Below are 27,598 nucleotides of genomic sequence, written 5' to 3'. Positions count from 1 at the left end.
CTGGGATCAAAGGGGGCTTCACTGAGAACCTAGTGCCCACTGGGGGATGACAATGAACTTGGTTTTGGTAAGACCCTGCCTTCCTCTCACTGGCCTAAATTGCCAAGTCTCTGTGACCTTAGGAGTCTTGAACTAAGGTTGAAGTCTTTCACTGTGGGGGGACATGGGGAGAACAGAGACTACTGGTCCTGAGACTAAGATTTAAGTACCAAATTGTTGTTTGCCCTTCTCTGAGCTCCCAACCCCTAAAATTGTAGAGATCTCCCTCAAGACATCTGGGCAGGGAATTTAGAGAATGGGGGATTTCTGGAGATTCACACACATAAAATAGGAAAGAGAAAGACAATCAGGACTCTCTCTCTACCTTGCCTCTTGCTGCCTTCCAGGCTCCAACAGAGCCTCCGACATTAACTCTAATCATATCTTGCGCAGCTGTAAAATAAATGATATTATCGACACCCCTATAATTATCTATTATTCGCTTACTTGTGCTAATTACAATACTAGATGAGGCAGGTCTATACAGAAAAAGTAAAACCAAACAAATATTTTGGAAAATGAAACTGGATCACTGAGGCTTTCAAAATCTCTTAAGAATATCTGAGCTCCTGCCTAGGACCTTGGTTCAGGAGTAGCCATCTTGTAGGTCACAGAGTGACATTGGGAGACCCTACTACCTCCTTTTCCTCCATATCCCATATAGCCACCCTTCTCCTTTCACTGACCCCAGAGAGGATCAGACAATAAAAAGGAAATGCTTTTTCTCTCTCTCTCCCTCTCCCTACAATTATCCAGATAATTGCATGAATTTTTCCTTGAATACTGTTGTGTAGTCAGGATTGGGATTTCAGCAGGAAGTGCAGGGGACAGGATTCCAAATGGGGGAGGTTGAGAGGGTCCTGCGTTGTTACATTCCCAGACTTTATAGTTCTGTCTAGTGTTACATTGTTTCTTCAGGCAAAGATCTTTGTTCGCCCTCAGTCATATTTCTCCCTTCCCCCTCCCTTTCTTTCTCTCTCCCTCCCCCTTTTTTGGTCCCTTTAAAGGAGACTCAGATCATCTTGTGCTCTTAATAGATGACTATAAAAGTAAAATTAATTCCCCCCTGCCCTTTAATATCAATATCTCTTCGTTAAGTATGCACATTGGTGAGAATAAACAGAATTAAGTGTTGCAACCCAAACCAGCAATTACATTCAAGGTTTTTTTTTTTTTTTTTCCTCCATGGGGTCTGGCTTATCAGGGGGTGTTCACTCTGCCGCAAGATAACCAAGGGTTATTTGTATTATTATTTTTTTTTACAAGCTCACTGGGGCCTGAGCCAGCACCAACCCAGTAGAAAAAGCAACCATGAAGCCAGAGATGGAAGAGAGCTCCAGACAGAGATGAAAAGGAACGATGCGGAGTAATGCAGAGAAAGGAGGAGGCAGCAGGTCTCAGAATGAGCAAATGTGGCAGAGAGCAAGACAGGCACTCACAGACAGAGGTTTATACATTTTTATTTACAATTAAAAAAAAAAATTGGGGCTCGATGAAGAAAAGGGAAAATACAGAGGAGCGGAGAGGGGAGGGAATTATCGGAGTTCCAGCATGAACGCTCCAGAAGGGGAGAAGACCGGATAAATGCGAGCGAGGAGCGATGCCAGAGCCGAATTCCGGCTCCGACTCCGCGCCGCCGCTGCCCCACACGCTGTGGGCTGGCCCTCGAAGCCCCCCCTCGTGGCCGCCAGGGCTTCCTTGCTCTCCTTATCTTCTCCATCTTTATGACGAGGCTTGTTAACAAGACCAGCGATCTGGCCACGCGTGTCTATCTCAACCGCTCCCGCTTAGCCAAGCAGCGGCCGGCTCTGGGACTGGCGAGGCACTAATTAATTGATTCCTTTGGACAGTAAAATATGGCAGTGTCTACATGGAACCCATAAACAATATCTGTGCGGGGTATGAGTGCATTTTCTTTCAAAGAATTTTTCCATAGGGTGTGTCAGGTAGTTTCGGATTTTTAGCTACTAAAGAAAGATCCCTAAGTGGGATTCCTTTTTTTCTGGGGCTGAAACAGTTAGCTCTGTGTCCTAAAATGCTTTAAGCTATGATTCCATCTCTGAAAGCGTTAGGAGTGGATCTTGTTGAGAAAAACTTGGGTTCCAGAATAAACTTTCCCTGCTGCCTGTGTAGACCCGGCCAGCATGAAGGATGCTAACCGGCTGCTAAAGAACTGGGTGGGCCAGAATCCTCTCCTGGGTTGGCTGAGAGGGAGTGGAGCTGCTTTGGGGTTTGAGAGGGAGGTAGAAGACCAGATCCAGCCCTTACTTCATGCCATCTTTCTCCACTGGAGATTTTAAAAATAAATTTAAAAAAAATTTAAACAAACTTTGGCTTTCAGGAACTCTGAGTGCCCAGCACACATCTGGAACTTGCCTTTATCCCAACCTGCCTCTTACACAACTTTGCCAAGTCACTGCACTTCCCTCTCCTCCCCTCACTTCTTAACTCACAGCCCAGAATAATGCTCTAATATATTTATCTTAGGTCTAGAAGAACAAGTCCTGAGACACAGGGTAACTTAATTATATAATGCTCATTCCATATAGGCTGTGTTTATGCAGTCAGACCCTGCTGCAAACAGGACTTGGGTTTCTAAATATGGATGCTGATTTCAGCAAGAGATGGACTAAGGAAATCAAGATAGGAGAACACTTATATAAATAATCCCATTAGACATAGAAGGGGTTTTAAAAGACGGAAATAATAGAAAAACAGAAAGACAGAAAAGAGGCTCAGCTGTTGGAGACTGTCAATGCCAATGCCTGAGCTTCCTCCTGCTTCTGTCTGTAAGACAGCCAAATAAATGTGTATTATAAATGCAATACTATGTGAGCTCAAAGAATGTACTGCAATGTATTTGGTATGCACACACCATGTAAACAAACTAATTTACAGAACGTATTTTTCATACATTGCGTAGATACTCAATTTATGTGTATATAATAATATGATGTATTTTCCATGCACTTTTTATGTGGACAGTTAATATCTGGATGCACTTTCCATGCGTGATTTTATACGCCCTATGGAATGTATACATTTATGTAGCTAAACAGATGAGGACTGTATATTTCCTGTGTAGGATATACATGCAAGTGTACTGTTTATGTAAATTACGTGTGGTGTCTATCCATGCTGTGTGTAACCTTTTCTCAGAACGTTGCTTTCCCGTACAAATGAGATTGCCTTTGTATGTATGATTTATAGAGAAATATATTTTCCATGCCCAGTATGTACATGTAATAGAACTATCTGTGCATTTTAGACTGTTTCAATATATCTGTTATGTTGGCATTCCCGCCAAGTGTGCGTTTTCTGAAACATCTTTTCCGTGCCTCGCATACGGACTATGCGTCTTTCACAGGAGCTTTCTTAGCAAGAACTGCCGGCGAGTTCCATCCGCGCAGATCTGCCCTCGAAGGAAGTTCTGCACTCGGGGACGTGGAAACTGACATACTGAAGGCTGATCTCCTAGTCTCCAGGAAGTGCCTCTGGCTCTGAGAGGAGGGATCACCCACCGGCAGCGGCTGGGTCACAGTGGCTAAAGGTTTGGTCTCATTTGAGACCAGTTCCTTGTCTCCGGTGCCAGGCTCCTTGAGGCGGCACAGGCTTTAGGAGCCTCAGCCGCCGGCGGTGAGAAGCCCAGCGGGAGGGCGGACCGCCGCTGTGGGGACGCCGCGTACCCAGCAGAGGGAGGGCGCTTAGCCACCCGGCAGCGCCTGAGACTCGGGCTTTTCTTCCAGGGCTCCCACAAACTGGGAGTACTCCCGCCCAGGCCCGGGGTGCTCGGGGCTGAGCGGCTGGGCGGGGCGGCGTTCGCCAGCTTCCTCTGCTCCGGCCAGCAGGGGTCATCCCGTCCTTCGCGGGGGCCCGGCTGCCCTCGGGCGGCGACCGGAGCGGGGGGCGGCTGTTGGGCGGGGAGCCGCACGGGGCAGCCGGGGGCTGAGAGGCGCGCCGGGTCTCCCCTCCCGGGGGCCCTGCAGCGGACGGGAGCCAGGGCTGGGGCCGCCCGGGGACGCTGATCGACCTCCAAGAGCCCTTTCCACCCGGCCAGGCCACGGAGGGCTCCAGGCGCCCGCGTCCTCACCAGCGGCCGCCGCGCCTTTGTCTCGGAGCCTCCTCCTGAGCGGCGACGGCGAGCGCGGCGCCGGGCCACAGCGGTGCGGGACGTTCGGGGCGGCTGGCGTCGGCCGCACACTTCACGGAAAACCCGCAGCTCTGTCTCGACCGAGGCAGACGCAGGAAGGCGGCCGCGCCGGCCTAAGGCTAGGCAGGCGCGTGGCTGCGGGATCCGGCGCCTGCAGCCCGCCGCGCGCTGAATTACATGCGACCTTTCGGCGCCTCCATGTGCCAGCCATGCAGAGAGGGTTGGGGGCTCCGGGGTGCGTTTCCCGCGCCGGCCCGGGGCCTAAAAACCGCTCCTACTTTCCTGGTAATGGCGGGGAGGATGATGGGCAGGAGCTCCGGCCAGTCCGGAACCCAAGGCCCGGGGGGTTTGCTTTGTTCGTAGACAGGGCTGGCGGTCCCTGCTCGGCTCTGGGTCTGAGCCATCGATCGCGCGCCGGGTTTCCGGCTGCATTAGCATCCACAGAACCCCGGCTGCCGGACCCATCTCCCTCCCGCTCGATAGCGGCTTTAAATACCGTAGCTGTGTCTATGCAGGTCAGAGTGGAGTAGAACTTGGTGGACAACAGGGGCCAGAGATGATAGAAGCTTACAAATACACAACAGCAGAAATATTTTCTACCTGAATTATCCAGATAATTGTCTCCGTTTCTTGCTCCTCAAGACCCAGTTAGAGACACGAGATTCTTTGTCTTAAAGTCCATGGAGTAAATTGTAGTTTGAGGGTTTAAGCCAGAAAAATAGTTGCAAAATACATGCAACCCTTGCCCAGATGTTGAATACAGCCTTGCCTTGAGTATTTGGATCGAGGCTCAACCATGACATTTTCTTTGGCCCAGATACCCAACAATAAGTTTTTCAACCCTTAGGAGGAAGTTATAGTGTCGTTCCTTCTCTGACAGTCTCCCCAGTTATTGAGTTTGGGGACCTGTGTAGACACCACCCAGCAAAGTACCTCCTCTCTCAGCTCCGCAGTGTCAAATCAAGGGTACAAATTAAAGGCCAGTTATTTCCGACCTCCTTAAATTCCCTCCTTTCTTTTTAGCCAGAAATGCCTTCACTATTAATTCTTCCTATATAGATGTGTCCTAAGAAGAGAACCCATGCCTGGGTTCACTGGGATTCAACTCCTGCCCCCCCACCAAATTAATTCAGACCTAGGCACAGCCAGCCACCCAGTCCCTCCCCAGCTCAGAAGCTATTCTGGCAGCTCAGCTGCCAGAAGCTATTCTGTTCCCAGCTTTGCCTGTACTCTGTGGGGACCTTTGTATGGTGACCTCCCAAAGCTTGGGATCTTCCTTCTTGCCCAAATCCTTCAACTTCACCAGATAAGCTGTGTGTTAGGAGCAAAAGGAGAGTGGGATTCAATTTAAATTTGTTAGTTTTTCTAGAGAAAAAAAGTTTTTCTAGAGAAAGAAAGATTTCCAGCCAGGAGTTGTGACTTGGACTCTGGGCTCGATGGGGGCCTCTGCTTTTCCAAAGCAGACCCAGGAGGGTGGAGAGGGAATTTGGTGGAGACTCCCTGGTTGGAACCAGGCTGTGAGAAAGGGAAGTTCAAGGGCCAGAGGCACAAGGGTAGATGCAGAGGGAAGATGTCACACCCAGAAGGAAAGGGTGAAGTGGAGGTGCAGAGGGGCCATGGGCTTTGCTGGAACCCAGACTCTGGCTTCCACCTGGGCCTCTCTCTGGCAAGGTAGGCCCAGAGGCAGTTGCTGGCCGAGAGAGAGGACGTCTATTTCACCAGCTCCAAGGGGCCTTTAGTCCCCTATCTAGTCATTTTGCTGTGCACAGAATGTGCTCTTGGGGTTAAGCCATGGGGTTAGACCCTGGGGTTGAAGTGTGGTTTCACCAGCCCCTGCCCCATATCCCAGGGCATTCTTGCCCCAACCTGCTTGAGCCCCTACCCTGGTTTCACTTCCTGGAGATCCTGCAGCTCAGACATCCTCTTTCAGGCCCTGAAGGTGGTTTCAGCCTCCTCTGGGCTGTCTACGTTATTTTTATGGCCCCATGACTCCTCAGATATCCCTCTCCTCCCCCCTAATCTTCTATCCCCCAATTTTCTCTCTGCTAGTAATTGCTTGGGACCAGAGATGGCAGCTCATCAACAGATCTTTGTTGCTCGTATATTTTTGTTGCCCCTGCACCGTTCTTCCTTTATCATTATACATTTATTATTTTTATTATTCACCTGAGCTGGAGACAATCAAGTGGGGAGAGCGGCTAGGAATGGGGATCCCATTCTTTTCTTTCTGGGCAGAGGAGACCATGTGTGGGGACTCAGCTTAAAATTATTTCTCAAAAAAATCACATCATCATTCGGTCATGTTTTAATTATTATTATTAATATTAATATGATGAAGCAACTCTGTACAAGGACTATATAAAGGGAAAACGTGCTAAAGACAGACGTTTGAATAGGAGGGCACACTACAGAGAGCTGGGAAGGGCATCTACCCACAGAGACTACAGTAGGTACTAGCAACAGATACAGAGAACAGGACACAGATTGACAGAGAAGCTCACAGAAGTCAAGTTTAAAGCGACAGGAAGAGAATATTGCATATCTTTGTACCCTCACCCCTTTTGGAGTGTTCTGATCTCTTTTTTCTACCAGGCTGTAGGAATCAGGCTGGAGTGGTGAAGCTTGAATCCAGCACCCCAGAACCCACAATGTGGGGGGGGCTGCTGCATGAAGGGGTAATGGGTGACCAGGCAAAGGGGAGAGTGCCACATACCCAGGGTCAGCCCAGAAGGGGTTGTGCAGACAGCTGGAATGATGCTGATTTCTGCAAACTGGTACATAGGTGAAACAAGTTTACATCAATAGGGAAGTATGTCAGGTGCCCAGTGGGGGATGAGGGCAAGTGATTGCATGGCCACTCTGCAGGACTGTATTTGGGGACATGAGGCTGCCTGCTTACAAGTACAGTCAGGAAAGTGGCGTAGGCCCCGTGGGAGTGCTGGGCTCAGCTGTGCCTGTGTTTGCCCATGCCTCTGCACAATCCCTTATGGGGGACCTGAAGCTGTGTGCTGGTGGGAGAGTGGGAGGCTCTGGGGATTGCCTTTTGAGGGTGGGTTATGGGACACTCTTCCCAGGCAGGAAGAACTCCAAGCTAGCAGGCCAGTTCACACTGTGTATGCTGGGCTTAACTCCCATCAGTCCCCTCTTCTCACCTTCTTACTCCTGGCAAGGGTGGGTCAGCAGAGGGGGACGTCCAGGGACTCTCACCAAGAGTGCAGGAAGGTGCGGCTGGGCTTCTTCTGCCTCTCTCTCCTAAGCCAGCCTAGATCTATTGGACTGGGGCTGGGGCCTGAAGGGGGCTATGAATAAAATGTTCTGGGCTAAAGAAGCCACTCTGGCTCCCAACCGGTTCTGGGGATGTGCTCCTCCTACTCTGGTCCTCCTACTGGGAGGCTCACCAGCTAGGGTGAGGCTCAGGCAGCTGGATCCTGAGACAAAGGGCAACGCTGGGGGGGGTGGGCAGGTGGAGTGGGGGTGGGTAAAAGAGAGAAAGGAGTTGTGTGGGGGGCAGCAGCGCCCCCTCCTTCATTGTCACCAGCCTGGGAAACCCGGGCTGAGCTGGGGCCTCCGCGGCCGGTAGCCCCTTTAGGGGCAGATTCTCCTCCTGCCTCGTAAATTATGCCGGTCCAGCCTCTGGCCGGCCGTGACCGTGAACGCCAGCGGGGAAGGGAGAATCAGCCGCGGTAGCCGCGGCTGCCAGAAACTCTCCCGGCCAATCAATGCTAGGTTCACAAGCCTCTTTCACAGCCTCTTGGGCATCCTGGTGGGCCAGGTGAGGGTCCCTGGGGTGGTTACTAACCCTGAGGCTGCATCCGCTCAGCTCACAATCCGGTGCTTGCGGCTTCCGGTCCGCAGCCGCCTAGGCGGCAGGAAGAGTGGATGGCTGCACACCTGTGAGCGAATGGGAGGGCAGGGCCATGGGGAGAAGGAACCGGGAGACTTTTCCAGCAGGCTGCCCCAGAGGGGACACAAGGCTGATGATCTCCCTGTCCGCAGCCAGGTCTGCCAAACGTGTCTGCACCCTCTGCCTGTTCCATTTCCAGGCCTAGAGGACCAGACCCCAGTGGACTTGAGCATTACTGATCACTCTGTTCTCCCAAACTGCACTTCCTCTTAGGTTCCCGCACTTCCTCCTACCCTCCCAGAGCTACCCTAACCCCTTCCAATCTCTCCACCGACCCTCCACTCTTGCTGCCTCCTCTCGCCCTCTCCTAACCCCAGCTACTGGGACTTTGGGGAGACTCGGTTCCACTGTCTCCACTTTTGCCTACCGCAGGCTGACTTAAGACCATGGAAGGAGATGGGGTGGGGGGTGGGGGGCAGATTACCTTTCCTCCAGAATCTCACACGGAGGCCAAATGCCCCAGTTCCACTGCAAACCAGCTCCTCCCCAGCACCTCAGCCTTCCCTGTCCCTATTTCCAGCCTGCAGCTCCTCTCTCCCTGGTTGGGTTCTTCCCTTCTCTCTGGGACCTGGCAGGGCCTGCTGAGGGGTGTGTGGGAGGGAACCACAAACAAAACAGACAAGAGGATGTCCAAGGAGTGCCTGCCAGAGATGCCTGGCGTTCTAAGCGGGGACTGTGTCCCAGGCAGCGCCCCCTTTTGCTCTCTGTCAGAGACAGGCTCAGTCCGGGGCCGGTGCCCGTGTCTTGCCCCCTAAAAGAAGGAAAGAGCTTGCTCCCTCAACAGAAGTCTTTTCTTTTTCATTCTCCGGTTTTGAAACCAGATCTTGACCTGCTGGTCACTAAGATTCAAGCGGTCTGAGAGTTCCCTCCGGCGCTGCCGTGTGATGAACTCGTTCACCAGAAATTCCCCCTCCAGCTCCGCCAGCTGCAACTTCGAATAGGGCTTGCGCTTCTTCCGGGAGCGGCTGTGGATCGGGTACCAGGGCGCGCCTGGGTGGAGACGAACCGGCAGCGTTGGCCAGAGGACCAAGAGGTGACAAGCCCAGTGCCCTCGGTCCTTCCCCAGCCCTTTTCACCTTGGCCTACTGCCCACCCCTAGGCCCGGGCTCTTCTGTCTCATCCCCTCTCTTTTACACAGACCCTCATCCCCATCAACTCCCCCACCTTCATCACTCTCTTTTTCCCCTTTCACTCGTCCTTCCCTCCTCAACCCTACCTCCCACTGTAGTATCTCTAACCCTTCTGGGTTTCGATCCCCTCATTTCTCCCCAAACCTTTTTTTCTCTCGGATATCCTAGCCCTTTCCTTTCACATCCTCCAGGATGGGGTCCCTGATCAGCTAGAACAGATAGGAGCAAGTGGCCAGAGTAAACCAGGTCCACTGGCGTTTCTTGAAAGGAAAAATGTAGCTAACGGAGCCTGTGTGAAGGCGGAGGGAGAGGCCCCAGAGAGAGGGACCAAGCTCTCATTCCCCACCCCAGGCATGGGGAAATGTCGGTCAGAGTCCCCTTCTCCGGAGATCCCTGCCCCCTCCAGCCGCAGATCGGCGAAAAGGGGAGTCTGTGCAGTTCTTTTATGGGGATATTTACATGTTTATAGGCGCCCCCCCCACCCCGTACTTCTTTTTAAAAGAAGCCCTTCCTCGCCACACATTCTGTCACCCCAGGCGGCCCTAGCTCAGTCCTACACTGCCCGCCCCCGGAGAGCTGTCCGGTCCTGAGTACGCCTCACGAGTGGGCTGGGGTCCTTACCGCTGGCCGAGAGCCCGCCGCCGGGGTTTAAAGGAGATACCAAGCTGCCCGGGTCGCCCGCGCCGGCGCCCTTGTTGCCCTCGTTGATCAGGGACGAACTGGAGTCGGATTCCAGTGACTGGCACGAGGGCGGGTCGTGCGGGGGTCCCGCGCCACCGTCGCCACCGCCGCCGCCGGCCGCGTAGTCGTACTTGAAACCGAGCGCGGGCGGCCCCGACGGCTCCAGGGGCAGCAACGCTGCCCCCGGCCCGACTCCCGGGCCCGGCTCGCGCCCGCGCTCCTCACGCTTCAGGCCCCCGCCGCCGCCCTCCGCGCAGGGCTCGCGGTAGTAACCCTTGCTGTCCTCCACTCGCGCCAGCTCGCACGTGCGGCCAAAGGGCGGGTTGAGCGACACCGGGCTGCCGAGATAGGGCTGCGGGTAGCCATTGCAGGGCTCCGCCGACGGCCAGGGCAGCGAGCACACGTTGTCGCGGCGCGGGTAGGACAGCGAAGGCAGTCCTGGCAGCTGCGCCCCGGACGCGCGGAAGTTGGGGAAGTAGAACGTGTCTCCCGTGTGGATGTTCACCAGCGGCCCCACAAACCCGGGATTCAGGAGATTATGCTCGCCCATTTCCGCGGGGCCCGACCGGCAGCTTCTACTTTATTGCTATCTGACATTAAACATAGTTAAACCTGCACCAGCCACCCATTGGCCATCCAGCTCACGTGGGCGCCGCCGCCAGGGGGATGGGTGGGGACAGCGAATCCCCCCCACCCCGCACCAACTCCAACTTCCCCTTCCCCACTCGGGGTGGGGGGGACAAAATGCTGGGGCAGATTTATTCGCTGGATTCTGGTTTTTTAAAATATCATATAAAACCTAATGCAGAGAGTGAGGCAATCGCCGGACACGGGGCAAGAGGGAAAAAGCCACACCAAAAATACCCACACATCTGCACTTCTGCACCATGCACTCCCCCCAGATGTATTATCTTCTCGCCAACAGCTGGCCAAGCACAGCCTGTCCCTCTTTAATTAGCTCCTTTATTAACTAAAACCGTTGGAATTTACAATATCTCCCCAATAAATTACTATTAGATATTGTGTCATATAAAGTTTACTGGCTGTTTAAGGAGACGGATGAGCCCTTTGGCTCTGGGTTTATTTACAGTAGAGGCAAAGTGGGGGTGAGGACAGATTTTCCTGCCACTGTCTTTCCCAGCCCCGCCACTGCCGTGCTCCTCTTCCTCAGCTCTTTCTCCTCAGGAATTTTGGGAGGCACTTGGGGTCCTCTCTTCTAGGAAGGACTATGGGAGAATTATTAATGCTGGGTATCCCTCGCCCCTGGAGCTGGGAGCCACTCCAGCCTCACACTTCTACTCACCGTTAGAGGAGGGACGCAGAAAGGAGGCAGAAGAAGCAAAAAAAAAAAAAAAAAAAAAAAAAAGGAGGTGCCTGACTCTAGGTGTACCTGACTACCTGCTCCTGAAAATCTGGGGGCCTGAACTACTCTTGCCTTTGACTTCTGTGGGTCAGATGGGCTTCTGCAGGTCTTCCAGAGTCTTTGCAGCAAGAGGCTCTGGGACCTCATTAGGGCTTGGCTGGCTTAAGAGGCTCACGACTCCCACAGCAGAAGAGACCCCCACACACCAGAACCAGCCCAGCCTGCTGCTGTGACCATCAGATAGCAGTGCCAATCCCAGTAAGTATGCTGGGAGTGAGGGAGAAAACTCTGGAGAATTACCTTGTTGGGGTTTAAAATTATATTTATGGTGCTAACCTCAGCAGCTCTTTCCGGACAAGGTTGAGAATCCAACGCCGGCCGTTGATGAGATTAATCAACATCTGGAAACCACAAACCCATCCCAAGCAAGTCCACAGAACACAGATAAGTAGATGAAAGTGAAAACCAAAACAAAGCCTTCAAAACTAGATGTATTCTATTGGTGTCTGGTAGGCAAAATACTTAGATTTCTATTTGCTTGTTCCAAGCTCCTATACAATGCATGGCTTTGAGTAATATAGGGTAAAGTAGATAGTTCAGCAAACGTCTAAATGCGGAAAACACTAGAAAATCTAGAGAAATTTGGAGAAACCGAGAGTCTCCGCAAGAATATGGCAGAAAGAAACCCATGTAGGTGAAAGTTAAGTATCTGGAATGAGCCGAAGCTACAAAAGCAAACCGAAGCCGAAGATTCTCATCTCCCTTTTTCTCTCTCTCCTCTGCAGGACGCGGCAGAGAGAAACGCAGATTCTTTGAATTCCACAGCTCGCAGGGCGATTTCATATCCCCAACCAGAACTGCTCCCTCGCACAGAAATGTGTCCGCACGAGCGAGCGTCGCCCTGCCCGGCGCAGCTCAGGGCTCGCAGCGCGGCGCCCGCCCCTCTTCCACTTCCCCTTCCCTGCCCTGACCGCCGCGGGTCCCGGCTAGGGCCCTCCCGCCCCTGGGAGCCCGCCCCGCGCCCGGCACTCGCCAAGCCCACTTGCCGGAACCGTGGCCGAACGGTGAGATGCTAGCCCCGCGCAGTCACCTCCAGTCAGAACGGCGCGAGCCAGGGCACCGAGCGGCGGGCAGGAGACCGCCTGAATTGGCCTTTTTGTGCTTAATTGATTAAGGGGCTGCGCGGCTGCAGAAAGGAGCATCCCTGAGCTGCAAATTCCACGTCACAGCATCTCTAGCATCTTATGCATGCCCCCGTTTCCAGATGCATTAATGAGCACCACTGAAAATTTAACTTTTAAAAATTTTATTTGGGGGTTATTTTGGTAATAAAGATAAACAGGGTGTGACTTGAATATTGTTGCTGTTTTCTATCAGAACACTGCGCCGGCTGCAAGGTCTCCGGGCCTCCGGGCCTCTGTGCTCCGCGGCTATTGTTGGTATGAGGGTCACGGAGCTGAGCTGTGCACAGTCATCCCTAGTCCTCGTCGGGTAGAGGCTTCTCCCCATCCTCTTTTACCCTTCCAGATGACTCCAGTCTCCCAGAAAGGGGACCCCAGGAGGAAGGTCCCTGACTCTCCCTGTCCCTTTCTAGCCCGAGAACCTCCGGCCCACAGCCCTACACACCGCCTTCCAGCCAGGCTGCGGAGCACACAGAGCAGCGGCCACCGGGCGGCAGAGGCAATGCCTGGGGAACTGAGAACAGAGGGAGGGATTTCTTCTTCCAGGAACACAGTTTCTCCCCCTCCGATTTGGCCCCATCCGAAAAGGGCATTTTCCCCCGGGGTTGCCACTCTGTGGCCAATGGCACACGGACAAACCCCTCTTCGCGGCGTACAGCTGACCCTGATTTCCGCTCAGTGAGAGCTTCGGGGAACCTTCAGCAACGTTCACATCCCCTGTGTTCTACTCCTCGAGATCCATTGTGAGCCTAGGGGTTTCCAGGATCCCAGCGAGGACACAGGCAATCTAAGTGCACCACCGTGGATCTGTCCACCTTTAAGGCACCGCACCGCACACGCCGCTCAGCCCCCTCTTTAACTCGGGCGCCCACAAGCGCGCCCCAGAGCGCGGCGCCCAGCCTGGGTCCCCGGGGCCGGCGGGAGGCTCGGGTGCAAAGCTTCAAATTTAAATCTGGCCACGGCGGGAGACGCCTGCCAAGAACCAACTGGGGCTCGGGAAGGGGACCTGGAGGGACTCGTAACCCAAAGCGCTGGGCAGCCGCGTCTAGCCGAGTTTTATCCACCCGCACTTTCCAACCCACACGCAAAACTATAATTGGCCAGACCCAGGCTCTGGAACTGCTGAGGGCTCTGTGCGTCTGCTCTCCCGCACATTCATCAAATCCCAAGGTTTGAAGAGGCGGCCTGCCTGCTGGCCATTGAGCCTCTAGCTCCTGCTGCAGCTGGCCTGACTCAACCATGCCCCGCTCATTAACTCAGGGGTTAATTAAAACTGAAGGCTAGGATGTGGCCCCAGGATTTTCTTGAAGACCCAAGGCAGCCCTCCCGCTCCCGCGCACCCACCAGCTGGCTGTCCCGCCGCCTCTCCCGCACCTTCTGTCTGTGCCTTCATCCCTCCCGCATCTTCGCGGCCTCTGCGCGGGGCCTCCAGTCCCGGCCGAGCCGAGCCCGGCGGCAGGAGTTAATTATAACATCCATGCCCGCTCTGGTGTTAGGGGCAAGGCGGCTGCGGGAGGCTCAGGCCACCATGGAGCGGCTGCGAACTGCAGGGAGTTGGCTCCCCCGCGGACCCCAGTTCAGAAGTACTCCACGCGGTGCTGCCTTCTCCATAGTCAGTCGAGAGGCCTTGGCGGCCCAGTTCAAGGTCACTGCCCAGTTTGCAGAAAGCGGTTCTGCCGCGTATGCAAATGAGGCAGGGCCTGGGCTACTGACGGAGTGTGAGTAGGAACTGAGCAGGCGTTGAGAGGGGAGATGAAGGGCGGCAGATGAGGAAGGTCCCCCCCCCCCCCACACCCTACAGTCTTCTCTGTTTGCTTCTTTTGAGGCAGCTCAGGCTTGGTACAGCCTCTTTGTTGGGTTCAGACAAGGCTAAGGGGTGGGAGGGGGCGCTCCGTCACCTTTTTCTTTCCTTTGCTAACTCCTCCAGGGGTTGGAGCCCACCTGGCTGCCAGCCACCCCTCCGGGTGTCCAGGATTTAAGAGGAAGCATGGGAGATCCCTTCTCCAGGTGCTGCCTTCTAGGCATCTGCAGCCTGGAGTGGGGAGGCGGTGCGTCAGAAGAAACTGGGGTGGGGGGCCCAGTCAGGCTTTCAGGCTCACACAAGTGCGTTGGGGTCTGCAGCGTCCTTACCTCCAAACTTTCTGCGGCATCTCTGGGGCTCTCCCTCCATAAGACCCCAGCCTGATTGCCACTCCGGAAGGGACTGGGGGTGGGGGTCCCAGGCGGGAATATCTGGGAGACCATCTCTCCATCCCTCACCTGAGCATCCCTAAATGGGCCCATTCCCCCCCCCCCCCAGTTTCTCTGTCCTTTCAGCACATTAATAGTTAAATAGTTCCCGGACTCTGACATTTTCCCCCTCCGCCAGCAGAGGATCTCCTCCGCCTAGTGAATTACTGAGTGTCAGGAAAGGTGTGGGGACCGAATTAAAACACACACACACACCAAACGTCACACCCACAGCCGCCTGCACTGTATCCGGGAGCCCCGGGCCTGGTCTCTGCGACCTCGAAGCTCGGTATGGGGTGAGGACTACCCAAGTGCCCTCTGCCCCACAGCCAGCGGCTCGCTGTGACCATGGCCTGTCGCCAGGCCTAGCACTGGGGAGAGGCTGAGATCTATTTGGGGTCTACTCTCCCCAACCTCTACAAATCCCAAATCCAAGCCCCCAGTCCCGGGGAGGTGGGGCGCGGGTGGACTGAAGTGGGGGCAATCGGCCTGGCGGGTGGCGGTGGGAGGATGTGCGGCTAATCTTGAGGCTGGGTTGGAAGAGCGGGGGTCTACTTACCTTTGGAGACAGAAGAGGATCAGAAGGGTGCGGGGCGGGGTTTCTTAGCCTCTAGAAACCTTCTGGGTGCCCCCTCCCCAGGGCGGCCGCAGGCCCAGCCTGGGTATCCGAGGAGGGCGGGGCGGAGAAGGCGGAGGGAGCCGCCAGCGGTAGGCGCGCGGGAGCCGAGCTACAGAACATCTCTGGAGAGGCCGCCTTTTATGGGCGTTATTAGCGCCCCTGTCTAGACTGGAGACGACACCTCCTCTGTGTGTAAACAGAGGCGGCGGGCTCTGGCGGGAAGGGGGATGGCGCGTCGAGGGGGCGAGCGGCCCTCCCCTTCTCTGGCCACCGGAAGATCAAGGCCTTTTCCACCCTGCCCCCCTTCCCCGCACTCCCTGTGATGTCAAGGTCAGAAAGACCTAGTCACGGTCAAGGCTAAAAGAGGAAGAGCCTGGTTGGTTGCGAAAAGACTCTGGCCCCCTCCTCCTCCCAGAAGCCCCTCGCTCCCCAGGGCCCCTCAATCTTCCACCAGCGCAGGTCTGCATACACATCTGCCTGAACCAGCACTTGGAGTTTTTTGAGGGGTGGGCTCCGGACACCATCCCAGTTCGGCACAGGTGGATCCTAGGGTGGGGAGCTCGATTTTGAATTGGGGAACCTGCCGCAGGATTCCCAGGTTCAGTCCTCCTAGAGATGGAGAATATCCCAGGGCCTGCCCCTGCCTCACACCCACACTGGCCTGCTGATCCCGCCGACTGTGGATCAGCCTCAGGAGCAGACAGTCTGGAGACAGTCCTGGAGGGATCTCCCCAAGAACTGCTGGCCTTGCTCCCTCAGGTGGGTTCTTAGCCGTCGGACTACAGGCTGGAAAGCCCATTCTGCCTGTGCTAGGTCTAGGGACTAAAATGTGGGTGGGGAAGGGTTTTTCCCCCAAGCCCAGGAAAGGATCTGAGCCCTCCCTGGCAGCTTGGTAGAGTGACCTCCGGATGGAGAGTCCTGTGAGTCTCCAGCCCAGCCAGGTCCCTCAGTCCTGGCCTGGGGTGGGTGGCGGGTAGCCATGGGGTGTGGGGAGTGACCTGGATTGTGAGAAATATCACTGAAGCCCCAGTCCCAGAGGAGAAAAACCATCTGTCTCCAGGGCCTCTGTTCTTAGCCCTTCACACCTCTTATGTCCCCCTGCCCCGTCCTATATGGTGGAGTCTTGCTCTCAGATCAGCGCTAGAAGATTGACCTTGGAGAGAAAATCTCACATATTTGAATGAAGAAAAGTAAATACACTCTATACCCTGAGATGACAACGTTCCTACTTACAAGCTTGCACACACATGGGAAAATCTCCACTGGTCAAAATCTCTCTCCACACGCACATGCACATGGGTGTGCACGTGCACAGATAAACCTTCACAGGAATGTCTCAGAGTCCCCAAAGAGAATGCCAGCTCTTGGAGGAAGGAAAGGTAAGGGACCAACACAACCAGGAATGAGAATAATGCATTTTCCCATCTTTGCCTCCCCAGAATACATACTCGCCCACTACCTGTCTTATATAGGAGTTTCGATGCTTGCTTAGTCTTATGGGAGAGGAATCTCCAGAACTGATCCAGACATGATAAGCCTCCAAAAACCATTTAGACATACTTAATCCAATGTAAGAGATGGTCCTAAACACCCCTGGCACACCAGGGCTCCCAGGGACTTCAGAGGGACTGCCTTCTTTGCCTGGATTTTCAGTGTCCCAATGCAACTCCAATGAGCCTGCATGAGCCTTCTCCTTTTTTCCATCGCCCCCTTCTGGGGCCTTAGGGAGGGTCTTTCTGTATGGGAGGACTCGCTCATCAGACTCTGAGTTTGTGTGCAGAAGCAGAGAGAGGCCATCCCTTGGAGAACTCTAGACTTGTCTTTCCCTACAGTCTCCATCTTCCTCTGTATTGACAGCTGTCATGGGACAAAGCCAATGTACCCACCCGCAAGTGAAGAGAGATGGGGGCCCATATCAAGAGAGCCCCAGGATTCTGCTCTGCTCAGTTTCTTTTTCTGACACACATAGTTAATTTTCAACTCTTTCCATCCTAGGAGAGACTCAGGGTTTTGGGAAGAGGTGAAGCTGGCAGGTGGTGAGAGAAGGGAAGATGGAATTAAGAATGAACCTTATTCCTGGGAGGTTCACCTATACCCCCTAAACCCCCACTTCCCAGCCTGTGATTCTCTGACAGTTAATAGAGTTGAAATGGAGTAAACCAGGACTGGCAGGCACAACAGTAGCAGAGTCTCTATGGAGGATAAATTCTTCAGGCTCTTTATCTCTCTCTCAGACTGCACGGTGTGTGCGTGTGCGTGTGTGTGTTTCACCCCCAGAAATGTTTATTTAAATAAGCTTGTAAGAACTTCAGCCATCAGGCAAAGTGCTATCGGAGAGCACTGATTTCCAACCGAATGCCTCCAGTCTTTCTGTGTCTCAGGAGAGGAAAAATATTATATATAAATAAAAATTGCTGCAGTAAAGATTTAATCTGAGATAACATTGTTTTAGGCTATATTGCTTTTTAAAAGTCTCTTAACCTGACAACTTAACGATCTCATTAACTCAGCCAGATAGGGAGATAGGCACCAGGGACGCGACAGGGAAAACAAATTAATGGCAGAGTCTACATGGCTCCTGGCGGCCTAGAAGTCTGTGGTCCCCAGGAATGCTGGAAAATAAAGGTGGGCTTGGCTTATGAACTGGGGGGGGGGCAGGCAAGGGGTCCTAGCTGCTGGATATCTCTGCATAAATTGATGGAGAAGAAAAGAGAACAGCCTAGGAGTGCTGAGTTTGCGGCTGCCACCCAGCAGGACAGGCTGTGCCCACGCCTTCCCTGCCCCAGTCCTAGCCCTGCGCTGGCTGGAGTGATTGCAGACCATCTGGGGGCAGTAAGGCCCCAGGAGTCCAAGATTAGCTCCCCACATTGCCCCCACTGCTACTGCCACAGTGTCCAATTCCAGCTGGCTGGATGCTGCCTTCTTAGCTCCGAAATTTGGATGTGAGTCTCAACCGGTAACTGAAGTCCACGGGCAACGTACTTTCTCACTTACCTGCTTCCAGGCCTTCCCATTCGCAGATTACATCCTTCTCTCCCCAACATACACTCTTCTATTCTAAAGAAGTTTTCTCATAGTTAGATCACCACAATAATGCAAATAATTCACTTTAAGAACGTGAGTGAAACAAAATATGAGTTTGAAATTTATGCAGCTGGGGGTGATGTCTACACTCTTCCCCTTGCCCATTCTGGCTGAGTCTGGGCAGCAAAGATGGCCCTGATGAGCCAGTGGACAGAAGGGTCTGCAGAAGGAATCTGAGTAATAAAATCAAGGCAAAAAAAAAAAAAGATTTTATTTTAAAAACAGGTTTGTGTTTTTTTTTCCTTTTTGCATTCAGTACATTGTCATTCAGACATCACAATACTATATACAGATACACAACATTTTAAAAAAGCCTATTTCTGATGAACATTTCAAAAGAACACTGTTTTGTAATGCACCAGTGGGAAGGGAGAAGGTGAGGGACCTCCCCCCTCAGCAGCAAGTAGGCCTTTGAGGAGGGATATGTTAGGCAGCGTCTACATTAGCTGGTTAATTGGGGGCTGGTTATTTTGGCCTCCTGGAAGAAAACTGCTTTCCTCCGGACAATCAGTAAAAGTGAAAGTGTGAGGCTCTCTCCTCAGTGACCGCCTCCATGGAGAAGCTACTGGAGAGGGGCTCTGCTGGGGGACCCACTCTCCATTGCCATGGAAGAGAAGTTTTTCCTTTCCTTAGAAAAACGTTCTGCTTCTGTGCCTGGCCTGATCCCCAGTAGAGAGAGGAAGGGAGAGAGGGAGGGAGGGAGAGAGAGAGAGAGAGAGGAGGGCAGAGAGGGAGATGGGGGGTTGGGGGGGAGGGAGAGAGAGAGAGAGACAGTAGACAGACATTTAGCAGCGTGGTTGGAGTTTCCATCCTCCATGGATTTCTGCACATTGACTGAGAGAGCAGAACAGAGGAGGCAGTGGAGGCAAAGTCGGCTCCGGAGAAATTCAGTTTCCTGATTGAGGTGAGGGTAGGCAGCTCCTCCCCCAATTCCAGCTTTTGTTGAAACAGGAAAGAAAGAAAACCTATGCGCTGTCTGTACTCCAATCACGATGCCAGATCCCTAACAGTTATTATTAATATTAATGCGACTTTTAAAATATGCACAGAAAATCTTACCTGGGAAATCTCGGCTAACTAAGGAGTGCGGGAGGGACAGGGAACAAGAGGAGGAACTGGAAGGACAGTATGAGCTTGCCCGGTCCTGCACCGAGGCCCCACCCTCAGGAGGGTCATCAACCTACCTGGGCAAAGGATGAGGCAAGAATAGGGTCGTTCGGGGTTCCCCAACCCTGCTTTGGTTGGAATGATTAGAATCTTTGCCCCCTACCAGTCAGCCTTCTGGCAAGGTGAGGGATGAGGGCAAAGGAGAGCGGAGGCCTTGAACCTGCCTCCCACAGCCCACCCCAACCCACCTCCAAAGCTGTTGAGACCTGCAAGGTCCCATCTGCATGGTGTTTGGGGGTTGAGGATGGGGTGGGGAGTAGGGGGCTGCAGAGCACGCCCTCCAATCCTCTCTGCCTCCCTGCCTCCTGGCGAAGTCCCTCTTTCTTGTTAACATTAAATATTCGTCTGCACCGGCGAAGTGTCCTTCGTTGGGTTCGGTAATGGTACAAAGCGGCGACATAAATAGACGGGGTGGGTGGCCGGATGGGCGGTCAGGTGGAGTGGAGATGAGGTGCTTTCGATTTGCTGACCACCTTCTTCTCTTTGACCCGTCGATTCTGGAACCAGATGGTGACCTGGCGCTCGGAGAGGTTCGTGGTGGCAGAGATGCGCCGGCGCTTCTCTTTGGTGATGAACTTGCTGGCAGCATACTCCTTCTCTAGCTCCTTCAGCTGCACCTTGGTGTAGGGCACGCGCTTCTTGCGCCCACGCCGGTAGCTGCTCACCTCGGGCTGTAGGGGAACCACGTCTGGTGGAGAAAGAAGCCGGGCAGCACGAAGTGAGTAGCATGCCTGGAGCCTGGACCGACCATGCTGTGTGCCCCAGGCGGCACCACGGTATAGGAGCCAGATTCTGGCAGGGACACAGACCAATTGCCCCCTAGTCCCTTGCGCCTCTGTTATTATCAAGGCCACGACTAAGGTGAGGCCGCAGATCTGTTGCCTCTGGTGAAAACTTAAAAAGTGTGTGTGTGGGGAACCTCGATACCTCGGAATGGAGGTAAATAATATTTTAATACAATTTAAAAAATCGAAATGAAGGCCAAAAAAATGCATGATAAATAAAACATTTTAAAATAAACATGGGGCCAGGTTCCAATATAGTTCTGCACAGCATTCATTATTAGAATCCTGCACCCGTAAAAGGATCCCTACAAATTTTGCCCTGGTCTGAGGACCTCTAGGATCGTAGGTATTCAGGAAAATTCCTCCTTCCTGCGCTTAGCACAAACTGTGTCCCATTATCAGGGGAAGGTGTTCTCTTGTATGTTTCAGGGAAGGCATGGCAGGAAGGGAGAGAACTTCGGTGGGCACTGGCCACTGAGTGGGGCCTCGTGCCTTCGGTCACTGACTCTGCCCTAGGAATCTGAGACCTGTACCAACAGCTACAGAAGAAAAGTGTCCAGGTGAAGCCAGCCTGCTTGGGAGCCAATCACTCTAAGTGTCCAGTGCTGTGAGCCACTTAACAACATCCAAGTTGAGGGATCCTGGATGGGAGATACAGGGAGTCAGACCCCTGGAGGTAGAGTCCACACACCAGGGTCTGCTCACCAAAGGAAGCTCTAGGAGAACCCTTCTTGGGTTAACACCAGCTGTTGACATAAGTCTTCTAGGAAAAGAATTCAGTGCCTCTCCTTCCCCCCACCCCCACCAAGTGTCCACTCACCAAACAGAGTAAACGCTGCTCCCACCCCTCTCCTCTTCATTCCTCCAAAGCTGAGAGAAACTGTCTCCATCACATACAGGAACCCTAGCCACCCTAAATACCTTGTTATCCCAACTACTACTAGGTCAATTTCTTTAAGCTCTGTGAATTTCACAGGAACTAAGAACGATATATGTCACTCATATCCCCCTTCCATTTCACCCTCACCTTTGTTAATACAAAGATCATTCATTGCGATGCCTTCAAGGAGGAAGTGGGGAATTAGGGAGATTAGCTGAATAATTCACCCCTCAATTTAAAAAAAAATGTAATTGTTAGACTTCTTCAGACAGAAGCTAATGATGAGGACAGAATGTCTGGGGTTCCCCTTTCATTCTCACTGCCCTTTGGAAATGAAGAGGCAGCCCAGAACACAGACACGAAGCTCTTCCTGAAGTGCTTGTTCTCACTCCACCCTCATAAAACACCTTCCCGACACCATTCCCATTGGGTCTGCTCTCACCCAGGAATACTTGTCTATACAGGCTGGAAAGAGAAGAGGTCACAATCAAATGCCAGTAGGAAATAAAGTGCTCAGGAAGAATATGTGAAGGAGAGGGTTCCAATGGCCTGGTTTGCCTGTCTTCATGATGACAATTTCTCAGGAAAATTACTCAACTTATCACTTTTCTATGTCTGTGTAGGAATAGGCCAAGGTTTTTTGTTTTGTTTTGTTGTATTGTGTTTGTTTTTAATCTGAAAAACAAAACAGCCGCACTTTCACAGCGAAGATCCTTTAGATTAAGAAGAGTTTTTTTGTACAAGACAATTAAAAAAAAATCTTTCAGTTCTCAAGTTTGTTTTACTCTTACAGACTTAGGTATGATTCAAGAGATTGAGGATTCCAGGACAAGAGTAAAACAAAGAGGGTAAATAGTAATACCATGAGGTATTTGTTGTTGTTATTGTTGTTTGCTGTTGTTGTGTTTTTTTTTTAAATTTAAATCTTCATAACATTGTTTCAGGCTTATTTTATTAAACCCAATTTATAAGATGAGGAATCTGAAACTCAGAGTGGGTAAAATAACTTATGTGGCAGAGCCAGATTTTAAAACAAGATTTTTCTGACTCAACATAATGACACAGTAAGATCTAAAATGGAAATAGGCTATCTGGTACAAAATACCTCTTTTTCCCTGGAAAGCAAAATGAGATAAAGTGGTTGGTTCCCTGAATTCAACAGCTAATTGTCCCTGATTTTTATCTCATTTTCTGAAAATGCTCACAGTTATCTACCGAATTTTGGATTTTCTAAACTTCAACTCTAAATTTCCAATGAATTTAGAAGTTCTTAAAAATTGGTTTTAAATCCTTAAAAATCGTTTTAAAAAGCAGATACCTGGTCTAAACTGGTTATTTTTTCTCTATAGGATGCCAAGGATTGACTTGCCAAAGTTTTTAATGGATCTGACCAAAGTGTTGGTTGTTTTGGCCTCTTGGGAAAATACCTTTAGTCTTGCCTTCTCAAAGAAGCCCCCCTTCATTGCCTGCTGTCTTGCCTGGAAAGGAATTGGGATCTACAGTTATAAAAACATCTGGAAGCTTAGACCTTGAGTAGTGTCTATACTGCCTAAAGTAAGTAGGGGACTTGCTTATTGATTTTACAATCAAGCCTTCCCTAACATCCCTCCAGAGCACATACACACACAAACCACTTCATACCTGGGGACCTAATAGACACCTTTGAGAAGTGAAGAAAAATCAGATCAATGATCAGCTATAGCCTTCTCTTGGGGTCTGTGCACAGGTTCGCATTGCCCACTTGCTCAATACCATCCACCTGCTCCTACAACAGGGCTCTGCGTTCTGAAGAGGACTTTGTCCAGTTAGAAATCCTAGCTGCTCTTCTCAGCCATAATCCAAAGGTTTGTCGGTAGGGACTTCCAGTATGGCCCAAAGAACCCACTATTTCATCCTATTGCTCTCCCCCAAGCCTATCTGATGCTGTCTCACCCTGCCCACTCCCCACCTCCCTGCTCTGATTCTCTCTCCTAGAATTTCTGCTGATTCTCTCTCAGAATTTTTGTCTCTCTCTGTCAAAAAAAAAAAAAAAAAAGTGCCTACACTCATCATAGGACAGAAAAAAAAAAAAAAAAAAGCAATGAAACAAGGGTCTGTATAATTGGGGGAAGGAAGAAGCCACAACACATCTTGGCCCTAATTATCTGGATCTTTCTGAACAATTGCCTCCATATCCCACACCAGCCCAGACTGCCATAGTGAGGTTTCTTAGAGCCAGAGGCGCTAAAGAGAGACAGGAGTGTTTATGCCCAGATGCTGCCGAACAAACCACAAGTGCATAGACAGAGTTATCTGGAAATCTCACTACTTCTAAAAGATCTCTGTGTGGGTAGAAAGACGCAGGGTGTCTGAAGATAATTTCTTTTTCATCTGCTCTTTTGCCTGGACATCTGCACTCACTGAGCTTTACCAGCCCGAGTCTGTTTCCACACAGGGAGTGCATGAGCGCATAGCTGCTGAGACCTAGTGGGTTTTATATCCATCTCCATGCCGTAATTTCCAAGTGTATTAAATCTCAATTGGGCTATATTTTCTTTATTTCAAAGTTATTTTTCTCTAGGAGGCTATGATTAAAAAGTGTTTATTTTTAGCAGTTTTTTTTTTTTCTGGGAAACTTTAAGATGTTCATTTTGCTCAAAGATATTTCTGAGCCTCTTTCCAATCCTTCCCCACCACTTCGCTCTACATGCATACACAGGGGTGCCAAAGCAACTCCTTCTCTTCACCTCTCCACACTAAACCCATTGCCCATTGCTCTAGAACTATGCCTCTGCCCACAGTGGGTGAGGTGGGCATCGGCTCCCCTGCCTTTCGACCCAGCAGCATGGCCTAATAGCTCCTCCTGTTCCAGGAATTCCTGCTGGACCCCTGTCTCCAAAGGAGTTTTCCATTTGGGTGAGATGGTGAATTAAAGGGCCATCTGTCTATAATACATTACTGTATACTTACATGTGAATTGTCTGTCTTCTAGAAATGTATTATCATGTGTTTCATATTAGGTAGTTGGTAACAAATTATTACATAAAAATATTATTGCCAGTTCAGAACAGGTAACACATGATACCATGTACTACAATTCTATCATCCTGGAATCTTCTGGCAGCCAGAAATAGGGTGCCTAGTGTGGCTCCCACCCTGATATTCAGTTGTGTTATACTAAGTAATCTCATATTTGCAAGAATGTTATCTTCTGCACTTCCTAACATCATTCAGTGATTTTTTCACCATCTGCCTTTGCCTCAGTCCCGGATACAGAGGAATTTCAGGCCCACCCGTAGGAAGTCTTCACATCTCTAATTCCCAGTGAAAATGTCCCTGGGCTCACACGTAGAGCTGGGGGCCCACTGGGTAGTATGGGGAGACATCTGTGGCTTCCATGCCCCCTCCCCAGTATTCCTGTAGGTGTTAGAATGGAGCCAGTCAGCCCTCTCCCACAGAGTTCTGCTTACAACCAAAGCAGACTCAGGGTTTGGCTTCATAATTTCTCAGCCTTGTGCTGAATCCAAAGCTCCTGATGTGATTGTGACAAACCTGGGACTGATCTTTCTCCTCTGGAGAATGGTGGGGATTGCAGGATCCCCTCTGGTTCAGAAACAGCCTCAGATGGAAAAGGAACAGGACATCCTTGAATTCCGCTTCCCCCCACACATAGGCAAAGATTTGGGGGTCCCTATCCTGGGCCCGGATCCTAGCTGTATCCAGAACAGGTCTTCAGTCCCTCACTTCTCATCCTCATACCCCTTTTTCTGTGTTGGATACATAGAAAACTCTCCCTCTCCCCGAGATTTGGGGAAGTTGGCAGTGGGAACACCCACAGGATTTGAGCTCAGGCAAATAAAATTTTATACCCAGGAGAGGGATGCAAACTCCCTTCTCACCACATCCTTTTCAGAGATTTTAGTTCTGCTCCTTTAACAATCAGGAAATTCGTGGCCGAATTCTTAAAATAAATCAAGAAAAGAAAATATTCTGCATTTCTTTGGACCCGGCAAATTAGACCTCTATTCAAAAAACAAAACCAAAAAAACCTATCTAGTGCTTCAACGATCCTGAAAATTCAGGCAAGATAGTTCTTATTTTTTTCTTCAATTATCGGTGGGTTGAGGGTTTTGTCCTCGTAGTTTCGGATTCCGAAGCACCCAAGGCCCACCCCACCCCCATTCCTGGCTGGAATCGGGCTTGGGGGGGCCAAGAGCCGCTCGTGAGACTGGAACGGGCTGGGGGAGGAGGAGGCGAGCTCCCGACTCGAGCGGAGTCGGCAGCCCGGCGCTCGGGCGCCTGTGATTGCTTCACTCTCAGCCGGGCAGCTCCGGGGAACGTGTCGGAGCAGATTTCTTCCCCGGCGCATTCCTCAGCGCAGCTCGCCCGGCCGGCTCCATCGGCAGCCCAGCAGAGCCGGCGCGCCGGGGCCAGACGGCGGGGGTGGCTGAGGCGCGGAGCCCCGGGGCAGGCGGGGCGGGGAGGGGTCCCTGGCTGCTTCTGCAGCTGCTGCTGCTGCGGCGGCGGCGGCGCTCGGGCCCCTTCCTTACCTGGAAAGGGAGACTTCCAGAGGTGGGCGGACTGCGACTGCTCCTTGGAGCAATACACCTGACTGTCCCAGCCGTTGGAGAGAGCCCAATGTTGGTAGCCTTCGACGGGGATGAGCGCATCGTGACGCGGCTCCGGGTGCCCGCTGATCCCAGGCACCACCGACACGTCCAGGTAGCTGGGCATCGCCTGGTAGGAGCTGGCGAAGCTGGGGTAGAAGGCGAACTCCTTGGCCCTAGAGGACAGATCGTCACCGGGCAGGGCGCCCGACGGCTCCGGGTATTTATCGCCCGGGTGGTAGGCGCAAGGCTTTTGCTGCAGGTTCACGTTGTGCGACAGGCGGCAGCCGTAGTAGCTGCCACCGAACGGGTAGCCGTAGCCCAGGGTGGCGCTGGACGAGGTGGGGGGCGCCGGCGGCGGAGCGCACTGGCGCGCCGCCTCTGGGGCCGGGATGTCCGTATAGACGGCGCCCTGCGGGGCACCCAGGGGAGCCGGCGGGCGGCCCAGCACGGGGTGTGGAAGCAGGTCGCGGCAGTGGCTGGCCGGGCAGCTGCTGCCCAGCCCGTCCATGCTGGGGGCTTTGCTGGGGCTCGCTCCGCTGCAGCCGCCCCCCGCGCCGCCCGCGCCGCCGCCTCCCCCGCCGCCGCCTCCGCTGCCGCTCTCCGCCGCGCTGTCCTCATAGACGTACATAAGGCTCTCCGGCCAGCGCGGATGCAAGAGCAGCGAAGTCGTCATGACATGATCTGCTCGAGCTTTTTAAAAACTCCACTTGCCAGAGGCAGCGAGCTAGGGAGACACCTCGCTCCCTTTTCCCCTCCCCCATCCCTCCTCCCTTCCCTCTCCTCCCCTCCCCTCCTACTCCGGGTGCTTCCACCTCCCTCCCTACATTCCCTCTACGCATGCGGGGACACTTCATTAAGAAATCCGCGGTCTCCCGCCCGGCTCCCTTCTGCACCCCCTCCCGCGCCCACGTGACGAGACAACTCACGTGACTCTGGGGCCGGGTCTCCTGGGGTTCCCACCCCTTGCCGTGGGGCGGGGCAAAAGGAAACAGATCTCTGCTGATTGGCTCTTAGGAGGGGCAAAGAGGAGGGAGCTGGGAGATTTAAAGGGACAGGGCAACGCCCCCCCAGCACGCCCGAGGGAGGCAGAGGGAGGCAAAGGGAGGAGGGGGAGGCTGAATTTGGCCGACGCAAAGGGGTCTAGAAAGACTAAGATTGTTCCTGGGCGCCTCCCTCTAGGTTTGGGTTTAGATTGGCTATGGTGGAGTCTGATCCTTACCCAAAAAACGATCGCTGTGACTGGATTGGAGTTGGAGCTAAGGGTGGGGGAGAAATTGGATTGTTTTATCTCCTAATAAATAAACTAGAAAGCAGGCGGAAACGTGCGGGCAACGCGTGGGGAGCCCTGGTTCTGGCCCTGGCATAATCCGCCTAGAGCTCGTGGATGGAAAGAACCTGAGGCCGCGCAGCGAGAGACTTTGATGTCCGGATTGCATTTCCATTTCAGACTTTCGGCCACTTTCTCCAAAGCCCCAGTTGTCTGAAAGGGACCTTTTCGGCTCCTCCACCTCCACCGCAGAGCAAAGAGGGCTGAAAGGATGTGATAGCCCCAAAACACACACACACAACGCACACACACGCACACACATCAATACATGGAGGGGGTGGAGTTATGCTCTCAGTGAAAAATGGAGAAAGAATAAAAGGAGGAAAATGAAGGCAATAGAATAGACTGATATTTCAATGTACAATAGAAATAAAAAGCCTCGGAGCGAGATTTTCAAATGAAAGGGCGGGAGATGGGGAAAGAATTTGGTGTAGGAAAGCTAAAAAGCCCTTGATGCAAACAAGAGCAAC

General features: G+C 52.4%; 2 protein-coding genes across 2 annotated transcripts; both read right to left on the bottom strand.

The window, feature by feature from the left end:
* Positions 1-7,890: 7,890 nt before the first annotated feature.
* HOXC12 (homeobox C12) lies at positions 7,891-10,454 on the bottom strand. Its single transcript, XM_032345635.1, has 2 exons — positions 9,845-10,454; positions 7,891-9,083 (listed from the first exon to the last, which is right to left on the bottom strand). The coding sequence occupies exons 1-2, from the start codon at positions 10,452-10,454 to the stop codon at positions 8,845-8,847; spliced, it is 849 nt and encodes a 282-aa protein (XP_032201526.1). The 3' UTR covers positions 7,891-8,844.
* An 8,164-nt stretch (positions 10,455-18,618) lies between these two features.
* On the bottom strand, positions 18,619-26,478 carry HOXC13 (homeobox C13). Its single transcript, XM_032345634.1, has 2 exons — positions 25,742-26,478; positions 18,619-20,235 (listed from the first exon to the last, which is right to left on the bottom strand). The coding sequence occupies exons 1-2, from the start codon at positions 26,472-26,474 to the stop codon at positions 19,979-19,981; spliced, it is 990 nt and encodes a 329-aa protein (XP_032201525.1). The 5' UTR covers positions 26,475-26,478; the 3' UTR covers positions 18,619-19,978.
* Positions 26,479-27,598: the final 1,120 nt, after the last annotated feature.

This window comes from Mustela erminea, chromosome 6, assembly GCF_009829155.1.
Source record: "Mustela erminea isolate mMusErm1 chromosome 6, mMusErm1.Pri, whole genome shotgun sequence".
NCBI classification, from domain to species: domain Eukaryota; kingdom Metazoa; phylum Chordata; class Mammalia; order Carnivora; family Mustelidae; genus Mustela; species Mustela erminea.
Note: the sequence above shows the minus strand (reverse complement) of the source record. Positions and strands in the feature narration are given on the sequence as shown.